Below are 14624 nucleotides of genomic sequence, written 5' to 3' on the forward strand. Positions count from 1 at the left end.
GAAGGCGGTATATAATTGGATTGATAGTGATGTTTTCTATCTTGGTTTCTTCCTTGAAGTAGGGTTGCTCGTCAATTATAATACTTCCATCGAAGTAAACCATGTAATTTCCAGCGGTATGTGTTTGTCCATATTTTGTTTTCCATTGTTGATTAGTCGTCACCAAAATTGATCCATTTTTAAGTTGGCTAATTTCCTTATAATTCTCAACATATATAGTAGGATATTCATTTTGTTTTGTGATATTAGTTATTATTTTGTCTTGACAAAAATAATGCCGTGGAAACATTGATGTACATTGAAGGTACCATTTACATATTGTATCAAATTTCACAACAAATTTTGAAGGTGGCAGTATAATTTTATTATTTATAATTAAAGGATAGATTTTGATCAGTTGGGAGTCTATTGGCATAACCATAGGGAACTCAATTATCCCCAAAATCAAATCTTCGTCATAAATCATGGTTTGTTTGGTGAATCTCAGGTGAAGTATGGGGTTGTCTATATGAGTCTTTATTAATTGATTTTGTCCATAAATATCGGTCAAATGCTGAATAATTTCATTAATTTGTTTTAAACTGATAGCTTTATAATTTAAAATGTCTTTTTCAGCAAGATTGAGGCTTCTTTCAATTGATAATATTTTATTAAGTAGTTGTTGGCAAATAAGAGTAAGTTGAATATTTTCAATGCTGTAACCAATTTGTGTTAATTCAACGGTGACCGCGTTGTATGAACTATTAAAATTAGTTTGTATAGCTTCAATAGTATTTCTATAGTCATTAGTGATATGGTGCGCTAAAGAGATAAATTGCGATTATTTTTCAACAATTTCTTTTTGGCTATCGAATAGCTTAAACATATTAATTTTTAGTTCTTCATAATCATTAGAATCCACGGTACCGAAAAGATATTTAAATGCAGTGCCAATTCCGTTTATCAATCCGCGTTTGTTTCTGGTTGGTTTAATTTTATTAATATTATCTTCGATTTGATTTAGTAAATCTTCCGCTGGTTTAAGAAAGGTATTAGATTGTTTCATTGTTAGAATAGCAATTTTTGAGAGTAAATTAATTTAAGTGGTACGTATTTGTGTTAAATTAATATAATAGATAAATTTGTGATAGTGTGTAAACATTTGTGAGGAACCTAAGTGTTCCTCCAAGTATCCGATGTTATTGTCCAGCGGGAGGACCTCTGCTTCTGGTTGGTTTCATTTTATTAATATTATCTTCGATTTGATTTAGTAAATCCTCCGCTGGTTTAAGAAAGGGATTAGATTGTTTCATTGTTAGAATAGCAATTTTTGAGAGTAAATTAATTTAAGTGGTACGTATTTGTGTTAAATTAATATAATAGGTAAATTTGTGATAGTGTGTAAACATTTGTGAGGAACCTAAGTGTTCCTCCAAGTATCCGATGTTATTGTCCAGCGGGAGGACCTCTGCTTGTGCTAGGTTGATTGAGATGGTTATTATCAGTAGCCGAAACATCATTCTGAAACAATGGAACCTTCTTAATTCTTTTTATGTTCTTTACATGGTCTTTTACAGGGAATGAACCGTTAATATTTGTAGTTTCGATCTCGTTTCCTGTCTGTTTAGTATTGATTCGTTTTTTATACAGAATTTCGGTTTTATTTCTTGTGGCATTTTGGTTTCTTACATATATTTCATTGGGAAAAAACGTAACGATAACCGTTTTGTATTTAATTTATTTAAATCATTAATGTTTCGTAGGTAATTTGTAATTCTTGCATCCTATTGTTTACAAATTCGGATGGGTTTTCTAATTGTGGTATTTTATCAGGGTTTAATTGTTTATATGGACCGTATATTATGTCGAATGGTCGCATCTTAGTAGTAGATTGAATGGTGTTATTATATATAAATACAATTTGGGTAATAATGTCGTGAATAGAAGTTTTAGGTGTTTTTTGTTTAAAGATCCTCATTTTCTCTATTACTGTACTATGAAACCTTTCGAGCGGACTTACACAATTAGGACGCAAGTGCGTTTGTGTATACTGTTTAACGATCGAAGATTAGGTTTAGTCACAAACACATGGACTTTAAAACGTAAACAAATACATCTATAAATTAAACACCATAATACTATTTATCTTTAGAGATTGTTTTATTACCGCACAAGTTATAAACACAAATGAGAGAACGTACTCAACTCGTTATATTCTGAGAAAAAGTTTTTGTATTTCTCATTTCACTATAAGTATCCTACTATCCTACACATACACATACAATTTTTTAATTTTCCATATGAAGTAGTGGCATTGTGTAAATGTTTTCTGTATTGTTGTTTTCATTATTAATAATAAATGTAACCATTTTTGATACAACCGAATTCAAGGAACGAGTGATTATATTATTTTCAGTTCTTGATACTTTCCACATTTTTAAATTATCGGATGAATATGGATATGTTAAAAGAGGTCGTAATATTCTTAATTTTCTTCCTTCTATTTGAATAGCATGGAGAGGTGGTAAAGAAAATATTTCTCGAATTTGTAAAACTGTATCATGACCTATCCGTATTGTATTATTTGGATGACTTATGGTTAAAATACAATTTTTGTATCTTAGTTTTTTAATTATTGTTTTACCATTACTAATGGTTTTCTTGCTTAATACTTCTATGTCACTCAATGGATCGCTCGAATGATCAGAATAAGCTAGACATCGCTCGTGTAGTCGTCGACAAACTTGGGTTAAGGGATTTTTCCCACTTCTTAAAAGTTTTTTAATTTTACCCAAACAATTTTCAAATGGAAATGCGGTGAAATATGATATTGATTCTTGTAAGTATGCGGCATCATCAGCTAGGTGGATTAACGAATGCATGTTTAATGTAACACATTTTTGTCCATACAGTTCGTTGGCTATTGTTACGTACTGCCTCAAGAGATATTTAGCATTATCATTATCTGTTACAGCCAAATCTGATGAAAAAATACGACAAGCAACATGTAAAAGCTGTACTGCGTTAAGTTAAAAGAAATATTTAACGGATTGAATAGGTATGTGAGAAAAGAGGGATGACTCCTCTAGCAACACAAGTCGTCAATATTAACTGTATATATATTAACTATAGGTTTATGTATACATAAACCTCAGCGCGTAATATGTTAGATATCTAACATATGTTTTACAAGTGACCCAAATTAGCCACTGACATATACTGTAGTTTTTATTTTAACAACAATCCTTTTCAAAGACTTATCACATAAACTACATGCATATTTTTTTTACATTTATAAATATTTTAACCAGTAAAAATGGTAAAATATTTTTTTAAATAGATAGAAAATTATCATTACTTTTTTAACAATGTTTGTTAATTTAATACAGAAAATTATTTTAGAAATATGTAAATACATACTTAAAATATAAAAACATTGAATATGGTTAAAATAAAAATTATAATATTAGGCCCGGATCAGAAAACTATTGTTTTTCATATTATACATTAATTCCGGTTGATGAAATTAGGTCCATTTTTTAAAAGGAAGGGAAATCGTAAAACGGGTTGCCAAAGGCAATGAATATCCGGACCTGAAAATAAAATGCATAATATGGAAATTTTCATATATGCCGGATCAGGCCCAATAGAAAACGCCTTAAAACGGTTAGCCTTAATATTGCCTTATCCGGCCCTTATATATAATCCGGTTAGCAGTACTTGTTTGGTACTCGGGTAATCTCAAAGTCTCTAGCCTAGCAACAGGCGCGAACGTTTAATGATAATTGACGCCAAACTCCTGGCTGTAGCCCTTAGCAAGCAACCGGGCTTTTCGCTTCTCAATCTCACCATTTGGACCAACTTTATTAGTTAGAACTAGCCGACAGCAGACACTATCCTGATGATTTTTCTTCTTAATAATGTCCCACGTATCATTTTTAACCAACGATGTGATTTCGCTCTCTATCGCGTCTAACCACTCGTTTGAAACATTACTTTTCAGGGCTTCTGTAACACTAATTTCAGCAATCCCTGCGAATACTTCATCTTCGATTTCGCCTTCAATGTTGATTTCATCATCAGCATCTTCTTTTCGCGTAACCGCTGTTCGCGTACGAAACAATTTGCGCGGACGCCCTCTTTTTCCTGTGCGTTGCAACGTCGGTCTTCCTGGGGCTCGTACATCGCACTCGTTGCGCGTATTCGTGCTTGTCGTTGATGAAGGAGATTTTTCCCTTCTCCCTTGAGTGGATCTTACAGGATGTGGCGAAAGTTCTACAGCGTTTCTTTCGGCATTTATTTCTGGATCACTTCCTGTATTAATCCAATCCAATGTCTTCGTGAAATTTCACATCGCGAGCCTCAATCAATTTTCGAGTATTTGGGATCCATACGCGATATCCTTTCCTTTCTCTTTGATATCCCACAAATATTCCTTCCACTGATCGTGGTTCAAACTTATCTTTGCTCGGTTTTTTGTCCAAAACTGCCACTTTCGAACCGAACTTTTTGAAGTAATTCAAATTTGTCTTCTTCTTAGTCCACTTTTCATAGGGTATAGCACCATTCAAACTGCTCGTTGGACACCGATTTCTTATATGGCAAGCAGTGGCAACTGCTTCAGACCAAAACATCGCACTTAAATTTGACTGCAATAACAAACATCGCGCCATATCAAGCAAGGTACGATTAATTCTCTCACTCACTCCGTTTTGTTGAGGTGTGTGAGGTACAGTCAATCGTCTTCTTATTCCATTTGCTCTCAGATATGCGTCAAACTCTTCATTACAGTATTCGCGACCGTTATCCGACTGTAAACATTTTATTTTCTTGCCGGTCTGTCTTTCAACGAGTTGTTGATACATTTTGAACGTCTCGAAGACACCACACTTACGCCTGAGGAAATAGACTTCACCCCACCTCGTACAGTCGTCAATAAATACCACAAAATATTTTGCTTGCCCTGTCGTTTCAGTTTTAAACGGGCCAACAACGTCCGAATGCACAATGCCGAGTATTTCTTTGCAAGGCTTGTGTCCCTTTGGAAATGGTAACGCGGCAATTTTCCCCTTTTGCACACTTCACAAAGCGATAATTGTGCAGCATCTTTTATATTTACATTTGATATGAATCTGTGCAAGTTTTGCAATGTCTTTACCATTCAAGTGTCCACAATAACAACTTCGAATTAACTTGCTGAGCAGACAATGCTTCAGTATATTCAACATCTTCGCGTAAATAAAATAGATCACCTTTCCTTTTAGCAATCATAACGACCTTTTCTTGTGTATCGTAAACAATGGCACAGTCTTTTTCAAACACTACCTTGTAGTTCTTGTTTACAATTTTTGCAACCGATACGAGGTTCGTCCTTAGATCGGGAACATACAGTGTGTCGCGTAACTCAATCAACTTTTGATCTTGAGTACTCTTTACCAATACACGCACGTTGCTCGACTCGCGAGATTTAACTTAATATCAGGAAGTGTTTTCATGGGCTTTAACTCGTTGTGTGTGAGGATTTTGACTTTCAGCTCTTCCGGAGACGGTAGAATGTCACGCGTCTCTATCGCTGTACGAAATCCTTCATATGAAGCTGGGAGACTGTATAGCAACATGATTGTTTGTAGATTATTGCTAATATTCTCGCCCATACTCTCCAACTTATCAACTGTGTCGAAGAAATCATTCAAGTGATCTCGGACGTCATCGCCTTCACCTAATTTCCTCAAAAGCAACTGCTCTTCAGCTTCAGCCATACGTCCCTCGATGTCTCGCAATTCTTGATGTCTTTCAACAAACGCGGTTGAATGGACGAAATTACTTCTGTCTTCGCCACGTCGTCTTTTTCCTCCCAGGACTGCATCGCTTCCGTTGGCGCGGCACCCATTCCACGTTCCGGTTTAATCAGCGATCCATCTACGTATCTCCACAAGCCATTCTTTCTTAACCAAGCTCGTACGTGGGATAGCTCGTAAACCAATTGTCCATGGTGACATTTCTTCGTGTTTGAGAGATGGGTTATATTATACGATCTACTACATGATGCGGCTTATTGCTCACCTTATATGGACCTTCTGGCTGTTGTCCTGTGTATATCTCCATATTCAAAGAATAATAGGTATGGGCATCAACGAGGGCTATAATCATGCGGTTTCAACTCTCCTGTCAAAATAGTTGTGACTAAACCTGGCAGATGGCGGTGCTTGCAGCGTTTAAAGATTTTATAAAATGGGTTGCATAAGAAAAACAGCATTACGATCATAAAAAAGATTATCATAATTTTTATTTGCATTGNAGATTTTCGATGTTAATATATTCTTTCTCGAAAGTGTAATCAAGTTCTTCTAATTCGTCCATAGGGGTAACTTCTACAGGGTGTTCAAATATGTATGATTCTTCGAAAGTGCTTGGAATGGTAGCGAATCCGTTTTGCACTTCTACAAGAACGGGAGGAATATTTAATTCGGGGATTTCTTCTAAAAATACCTGTCCATGGTTAATATCGACTGGTAAATGTATTTTACCATTTTTCGGTTGAACTTCGATTGGTTGGAAAAAACGTGGGTTATTATACAAGTGAAATGGTATTTCTAGATCGTTTAGGGTTATTGTATTAATTTGGTAGTTAATTTTTGCACCTAATTGTTTCAAATCGTTGGTTCCTATAAGTGCGTCGAATTTTTCATGCCACTTCATAATTCTAAGCTGAATGGGGTTGAATATACTTATACCTTCCAAAAAAGGGTAATAAAGATTATATTTTTCACTTCTAGAAACTGTTGCAGATCTTACTGTGAAGGGTTGTTCAAAAATGTACTCGTCGGGAAAACAAAATGCAACTTCGGGGTTAATTATAGAATAGTTTGCGCCAGTGTCAATTAAAATTTTTAAACCATTGGGTAATATAATAAATGGCAATTTTGGCATACTAGCGGCGTTGTTCAGGTCAATTATGTCGTCGGATCTGAAGAGGCTGTCTGTTGAAAATTTTCGTTTTCGTCTTCATAGTTTTCTTCAGTGTCGTAGTTTTCTGCATTTTCCTCGAAGTCGAATTCCTGTTCTGTTTCCGGATAGTTTTGTTCTTCCATATTCGTTAATTCTTCAGAAATGAAATTTGACGGACCAGTACTTCTAAAATGATTAACGAATGATTGACGTGGTCGGGTTATACCAGGTGTAAATGTATTTCGAGTGCTTGTCGACATTGGGATTGGTTTTGGTAGTTGATGTGGTGTTATGACGTTCTTTTTGAAGACGTTGCTCGGGGGTTTCCCAAATACTTGTTGATTAGTAGGAAAATGTTGTTTTATCGGCTTACTTTGGATGTTTATAGGTCCTCTTGGAAATGGTGTAGTTGGAGTCGTAAAAGGATTATAATTTAGTCTTGGCTGTGAGGCAGACGGCTGATTGAAGTAAGGTCGGGTAAATTGAGTAGGTGCAGGTGCAACTATTTTGGGATTCGGTTTTACGTCCTTTTGGTGGTTTTGGTAATCCAAAACTCGTGACATGTATGCTTCATTGTCAAGAGTGCGACATTCTTCAAAAGCGTCCTTGAGCGTTCTAGTCCTAATATGCCTTAAATGTGAGCGATAGGGCTCCCTAATTCCTGCTCTAAATACCATCAGGGCCTTTTCTTCATACATTTTTGATTTTATTAGCAAACTGTCTATCATTTAAACGAACAAACTCTAATAGGTTAGCTAATTTTTCTTCGATCTGGTCGTAATATTCGGAATAACTCCAATTACGTTGTTGACTACATCGTGTTAATTCTAATTCCAAAATTATTTCAGAACGGGGGTCATCATATTTTTCTAACAGAAGTTTCTTGAGAGTCCCAGTTGTTGACAATCTTCGTACTAATGTATCTAGCAGCTTTGTCAGTAATACGAGTCACAATTAAATCTAGTAATGCTACATTTTTGGTAGATGGAACGTTATCGCCATGAATAGAACAATAATGTTCTGCCTTGTTTATAAAATTTGAGAGTTCGCAGGGTTCACCAGAAAATTTGGGGACCGTACATATTTGACGTTGTGCGTCAGCAAACGTGAAAGCGAAAGACGCAGGGTTTGACTGGGTCATTTTGCTTGAAAGATTTAAAATTGGGGGTTTGAGTTTGACTTGGGTTTTGGGCGAAGAAAAACTTGGTCGTCGAATAGTGTTCTCGATGTCGGAATCAGATTCGGAGAGAGACATTAACAGTTTGGTTGCATACAAGCAAAAAATAAAGGAATAATCAAAAGGTACTCACAAGCTTAGGTAGAGAAAGGTGATGGCACGATGCATTTCCTTTCCACCGGAGGTTCCTGAAGATGTTCCTTTCAATTGAAAGTATCCTGAAGATGGAATCTCTTCCACAGGGATTTCGAACCGGTAAAACTCGAAACTGAACTTTCGCGACGTTTTCAGCACTATTTTCACGATGAAAACACTATAAAAACGCCGTTACCGATCCTGTTCGCAGCGCCAGTTATTTTTGTTTAAAGTAAAAATCCGTTTTTTTAAAAACAGGAAAACTTTATTTAAACAAAAGTTGAAAATTGACTCACAAATGAGATGTCGCAAAGACCAATAACTTGTATAAGTGAGTGAAATAATTCTTGACAGGAGTATTTATAATATCATGTTGCTGACATAATCAAGATGCAACGCAGTGCATAAGTTGTACAATAGCTTCTTTATATTAAAAATAAGACATAATACAAAACTAGCGTATCTATAAGCATACTCCACATAAAGTATGTTTATGAACACTCTACAGATACAAGCGCATATTCCTACTTAGGTGTGAGTGTCTGTAGCTTGTCCACAAGCATAGTCCACATGGAGTGTGTTTAAAATAATATAAAAAATAATATCTCTTGTTTATATTCATTAATTAATGATAGACAATAACTAACCCAATAGATGAGAGTACGTGTGAGTGTCTGTAGCGTGTCTATAAGCATACCCCACATGGAGTATGATGTGCATATATTAAAAAAATTATTGCATGTTTTTTAGTTTTTTTTTTTTAGTTATTGATATTTTTATAATGGTTTTACAAACATCTTTGCAATTTCCCATATAATGTGATTGTTTGCTGTGAGAAAATAAAATTTAATGAAAGAGTTCTTTCTAGTATTCTCACTTTACACGCCAAATTAATTGAGAGTGTCTGGTCCGAAGGACCAAAAACTGTCGAATGTGGTGCCTTTCGTTCTTTTGGTTATTACCACTTCGAATGAAATGAACTGTATTCTCCTTAATTGTTTTTTATTTACACTATATTTACACTTAACTTAATATTTACACTTACTTGCAGCACTATTTGCAATAATAACTTGGATAATCAATTTGGTTGTTTGTACATACAATAATGTTGGTTGTTTATTATAAATTGGGTTTTTGATTGGTGGAATTGTTGAATTGGTTTTGGTTGAATTATTATTGAATTAAATGACTTGAATTCATTTCACGTTGTTAGAGATGTGACCTTGAAGAAATCTGCGCGAAGATAGAAAGAATACACATTAGGCGTGAGCAAAACAGAAATAGTTGGAACAAGCTTGAACGAGTAGAGCTCTTGATGGGCGGTCTTAGGGGATCGGCTAGAACTGCACAGCACTAAACGAAAATGTTTAGCAATTTGTTAAAACAAAAATGTATATATAAATAAACAAAGCAAAAGTTTTATATGTGTGTAGAGCGTTAAGTTAATTCATTTGATATTATTTTGGCTAACTATGCTTTTAAATAAAGCATATTCTTAAATTTTAACGAGGTAGTTTAAATAGTCATTGCTCTTCGTAACAGCATTAAACATCAATACGTATATTGTACATATATAAAAGATTTTAATTACTTTTTAATAATCTACTGTTTTTTATTAGCGTTTACTGTCTATATGAAACAATCCAAATTTAATTTTGTAAGCATAATATAAAGTAATTATGCAAATTTTATAACTCGGTGTCGTTTTGATTTAGAAATAGAATTGTTGGCCCTGAAAAGCGCCATTGTAATTAACAAGCGCTAAATATTCAGTGTATTTCCCTAATCTTTATCTTCAAAGTCTTCATCGTTTGACTCAGAAGATTCATAGTCGACTCCTACTTTAATAACCGAGCCTTCAATGACCCTTTCGACCGCTGGATCCTCTAATGTGTATGCATCTTCTGCTTAATAACTTTGTTGCACACACTTTCCTATTTTTCGATAGAGACACTTGAGAAAAATTCTTCAAAAAGTTCTTTTACGTCACCCAAGTTAAAAGATACATTGGGTTCGGGATAGCGTTGCTAGGTCCGATTTGTTTTAAATCGGAGCAGAAGGTAAAACAAATCGGGATTTATTTGATGCCGGTATTGAAGCCATAAAAGAAAATAACTTTTGAAGATTTAGAAAGTCTTGATTGTCTTTAAAAATGTTGTGCCACTTTTTTAACGCCGTCAAGTCTTTGTTTTGGACTGCTGTCTTTGTATTTGGGCTGTAAAACCTCACCATCAGCAGAAACATTTTTGTGGCACCGTGATTGGAGGCGTCAGTAGCAATACTATAAAATGTATCATTTTGCAAAGTTTCGACAGCTTCTTGAGTCGATGCTGGACCTAAAACGTTATGTGCAATGGCACTGGCCTTAGTTCGTCCAAGTGTCAGTTTTTCAGCAATTTTTTAATCACCATACAAAGTATGTTGAGTTTTGTGTCACATTCGAGTGAATTGAATGATAAGCTATGCTTTACCGAATGGTACGTCTTTGTAACTTCAGCGGCTATCACTTTTTCTTCTTGAATGCTCATTTGTTCAGTTTTTAAAAATATTTATAGCGATGTAGATAGACTTGCACGTCTTTCTCTTTTTTGGTGTTCATTACATTTTTGATGTTCATTACATTTTTGATGTTTTTCTATATCATTCTTGCCACCATGAGATATGCTAAACTCTTTTTGGCACAATGTGCAAAGTGCTCCTAACTTATTATTTCGAACGGATTTCATGAACGAGTAACTTTTCATTCAAACATCGAGAAAATAACACATTCTTCTTTGTTTCTTCTTTTTCGGAGTCGAAGTCGAAGCATCGGTTTTTACTTCGGATTCGGAAACAGTTTCTGGATCACTAATTTTAAAGGAAAACCGAAAATAAATGAAATCCAATAGCAGCAACCAACACCACCAATACATAAACACACACATGCGTAAATAAATACATACATACAAACAAATATACTCTGGATTATGTTAATCAAGCAGGAAATCAATACATACAATTTCGTTAAAAAACATTGAAAGCATTTATTTATCTCTCCCGGCACTTTGCACAAACCCTCAAGTCAAAAATTATTTGTGTAAACATTTGATTAATGTTTAATTAAATAATTTGAATGCTTACCTGCAAAGAATCTCCTAAATGTATATTTTTTCTGCTAATAAAATTGCAAAACACATACGAACCGCAACAATGTGAACGAACGAAGACCGGCTCATTGAGTGAAGCCAAAGTGAAGTACCCACGTTCTAGTCATCGCGAAGCGGTAGCGTCTTTCTACAAATCTTATTTTACCCTGTGGTAGCGTCTCTGAGCGAGAGAGAAAACAAAACTAAGCTATACCTATAGCGTTAGTCATGGGATGCGTGCTATTTTAAACGCATTGTTGCACTCAATATAATGATGCGATGCGTAATTTTTCATTATTCTAACAATAATGGGTTTTTAATAAATTTATTGATTTATCGGGACATTTACCGTCTCGATCAGGTGCAAATCGGGACACCTGGCAACCCTAGTTCGGTAACAAAATGTTTTAGAGCTGCTTAAACATATTCAATTGGGTTTAATTCTGGATGATATGGCGGTAATCGACGAACATCGTGACCAGCTTCTTGTATTCTTTGTACAATTCTACTTTAAGCATACTGTTTCAGAAATCTAAATGTCTTTTTCGTAGCCAATTCTGCATCTCTGTTTTTAACGAATTCGAATTAGAGCATTTATCTTTTTGAACGTTGTGGTATGGGGAATTGTCAATAAGTACAACTGACTTTGTAGGCAAATTAGAGAGAAGTTTTTCTTAGACCCACTTTCGGTAGTTGTTGTAGTTCATGTCATCGCCTGATTTTAAATCTGACTTGAAAATGAGAAGGGCGTTTTCTATAAAGCCCATCTTGCCATCAGCATGAATAATAATTAATTAACAGACGCCCTTTTGCTAGTGGTTGCAGAAGGCCTTCTGAAATATCATCGGTCCATGATTTTTTGAAAGCACAATTTGAATGTATATATGTTTTATCCATATAAATAATTGGTATGCCTGCATGACAAAAAGGTCTTATTTTTTTTTTTAAAGCGACTCGCAAATGTCGAATCTCAGCTTTTTTCCACTAACAATTTCCTATTAGTTTGTTTTTTTTTTCACCGGAAACCAATAGTACTCGCCAGATACTAACTTTCGAACAGCAATACCCCGTGTCGTCTTGGTATTTCTGGTTAATATTTATCAGTGTTGGGATCATCTTTTCAGTAACACAAAAATTATTCACCGTTCTTCTTATAACATCTTGTTTCGGATAATACTTATCTCTTACGATGTGCCATATTTCAGAGAAATTTTCTCAAACGCTTCAAATAAATTTTAAAATTACGAGTATGAAGTTAACAGACAGTTGACAAAAATAAATTTTTGAATAGTTAATTAATNTTTCGCATTCTTTTTCAGACATTTTGTCATGGGTTGAATAATTTTGGCAAAATTTTTGATAAATCTCCGGTAATATCCCATAAGTCCTAAAAATGCTCTTAATTGCTTAATGTTTGTTGGTACAGGGTAATTTTTAATTGCTTTAATTTTGTCAGGATTAGGTAATATCCCTTTTGGTGTAACTACATGGCCTAGAAATTGTACTTTGCGAAGGAATTCACATTTATCCAGCTGAAGCTTTAAATTGCACTCCTTAAACTCTTCAAAAATAAGTTTTAGATGATGTAAGTGGTCTTGTAAGGATCTCGAAAAAATAATAACGTCATCCATATATACAAAACTTATTTAAATATTTTCGAAGCACATTTTCCATAACCCTTTCAAAAGTCGCGGGTGCATTCTTCAATCCAAAAGGCATCCGTACATATTCATAGTGTCCATTGTCCACTGTGAATGCTGTCTTTTCGATGGAGTCCTTGGCTACTTCAATTTGGTGAAAACCTTGGGCAAGGTCAAGCGTCGAAATATAAGTAGACCTTCCTAAATTGTCGAGAATTTCTTCAATTTTCGGCATGGGATATTTATCTTCGACAGTTTTCTCATTGAGACATCGGTAGTCGATAACAAGTCGGTATTTCTTTTCTCCACTAGCGTCCATCTTTTTTGTAACAATCCAAATAGGGGAGCTGTAGGGGCTAATAGACGGTCTTATGATTCCATCCCTCAAAAGCTTTTGAATTTGTTCTTGTATTTGTTTCTTCAAATGCTGAGGATGGCGATATGGTCGAACGTAAACAGGTTCATCATCTTTTGTTCTGATGTTATGTTTAACTTGATTAGTAAATGTTAATTTATCTTCATTTTTATGAAATATTTCCGCATATTTATTTGTCAATTCCAACAATTTTGACTTTTCTTCTATGTTTAAATGATCCATTCTTAAAAGATTTTCGATGTTAATATATTCTTTCTCGAAAGTGTAATCAAGTTCTTCTAATTCGTCCATAGGGGTAACTTCTACAGGGTGTTCAAATATGTATGATTCTTCGAAAGTGCTTGGAATGGTAGCGAATCCGTTTTGCACTTCTACAAGAACGGGAGGAATATTTAATTCGGGGATTTCTTCTAAAAATACCTGTCCATGGTTAATATCGACTGGTAAATGTATTTTACCATTTTTCGGTTGAACTTCGATTGGTTGGAAAAAACGTGGGTTATTATACAAGTGAAATGGTATTTCTAGATCGTTTAGGGTTATTGTATTAATTTGGTAGTTAATTTTTGCTCCTAATTGTTTCAAATCGTTGGTTCCTATAAGTGCGTCGAATTTTTCATGCCACTTCATAATTCTAAGCTGAATGGGGTTGAATATACTTATACCTTCCAAAAAAGGGTAATAAAGATTATATTTTTCACTTCTAGAAACTGTTGCAGATCTTACTGTGAAGGGTTGTTCAAAAATGTACTCGTCGGGAAAACAAAATGCAACTTCGGGGTTAATTATAGAATAGTCTGCGCCAGTGTCAATTAAAATTTTTAAACCATTGGGTAATATAATAAATGGCAATTTTGGCATACTAGCGGCGTTGTTCAGGTCAATTATGTCGTCGGATCTGAAGAGGCTGTCTGTTGAAAATTTTCGTTTTCGTCTTCATAGTTTTCTTCAGTGTCGTAGTTTTCTGCATTTTCTTCGAAGTGGAATTCCGGTTCTGTTTCGGGATAGCTTTGTTCTTCCATATTCGTTAATTCTTCAGAAATGAAATTTGGCGGACCAGTACTTCTAAAATGATTAACGAATGGTTGACGTGGTCGGGTTATACCAGGTGTAAATGTATTTCGGGTGCTTGTCGACATTGGGGTTGGTTTTGGTAGTTGATGTGGTGGTATGACGTTCTTTTTGAAGACGTTGCTCGGAGGTTTCCCAAATACTTGTTGATTAGTAGGAAAATGTTGTTTTAT

The 14624-nt window shown here is 34.8% G+C and overlaps 1 protein-coding gene across 1 annotated transcript; it reads right to left on the minus strand.

The window, feature by feature from the left end:
* Positions 1 to 5411: 5411 nt before the first annotated feature.
* LOC112906564 lies at positions 5412 to 13323 on the minus strand. The gene is made up of 2 exons (XM_025980894.1): positions 13007 to 13323; positions 5412 to 5769 (listed from the first exon to the last, which is right to left on the minus strand). The coding sequence occupies exons 1-2, from the start codon at positions 13321 to 13323 to the stop codon at positions 5412 to 5414; spliced, it is 675 nt and encodes a 224-aa protein (XP_025836679.1).
* Between the last annotated feature and the right edge of the window lie 1301 nt (positions 13324 to 14624).

The sequence above is a fragment of the Agrilus planipennis genome, unplaced genomic scaffold, assembly GCF_000699045.2.
Source record: "Agrilus planipennis isolate EAB-ADULT unplaced genomic scaffold, Apla_2.0 scaffold4, whole genome shotgun sequence".
Lineage (NCBI taxonomy): Eukaryota > Metazoa > Arthropoda > Insecta > Coleoptera > Buprestidae > Agrilus > Agrilus planipennis.

Coding starts and splice junctions, on each gene's coding strand:
- LOC112906564 (XM_025980894.1), bottom strand. CDS start 13,323: ATGGACGCTAGTGGAGAAAAGAAATACCGACTTGTTATCGACTACCGA. Junction 5,770..13,006: donor CTTCGAAAATATTTAAATAA/GTTTTGTATATA, acceptor GTTTGTTGAAAG/ACATCAAGAATTGCGAGACA.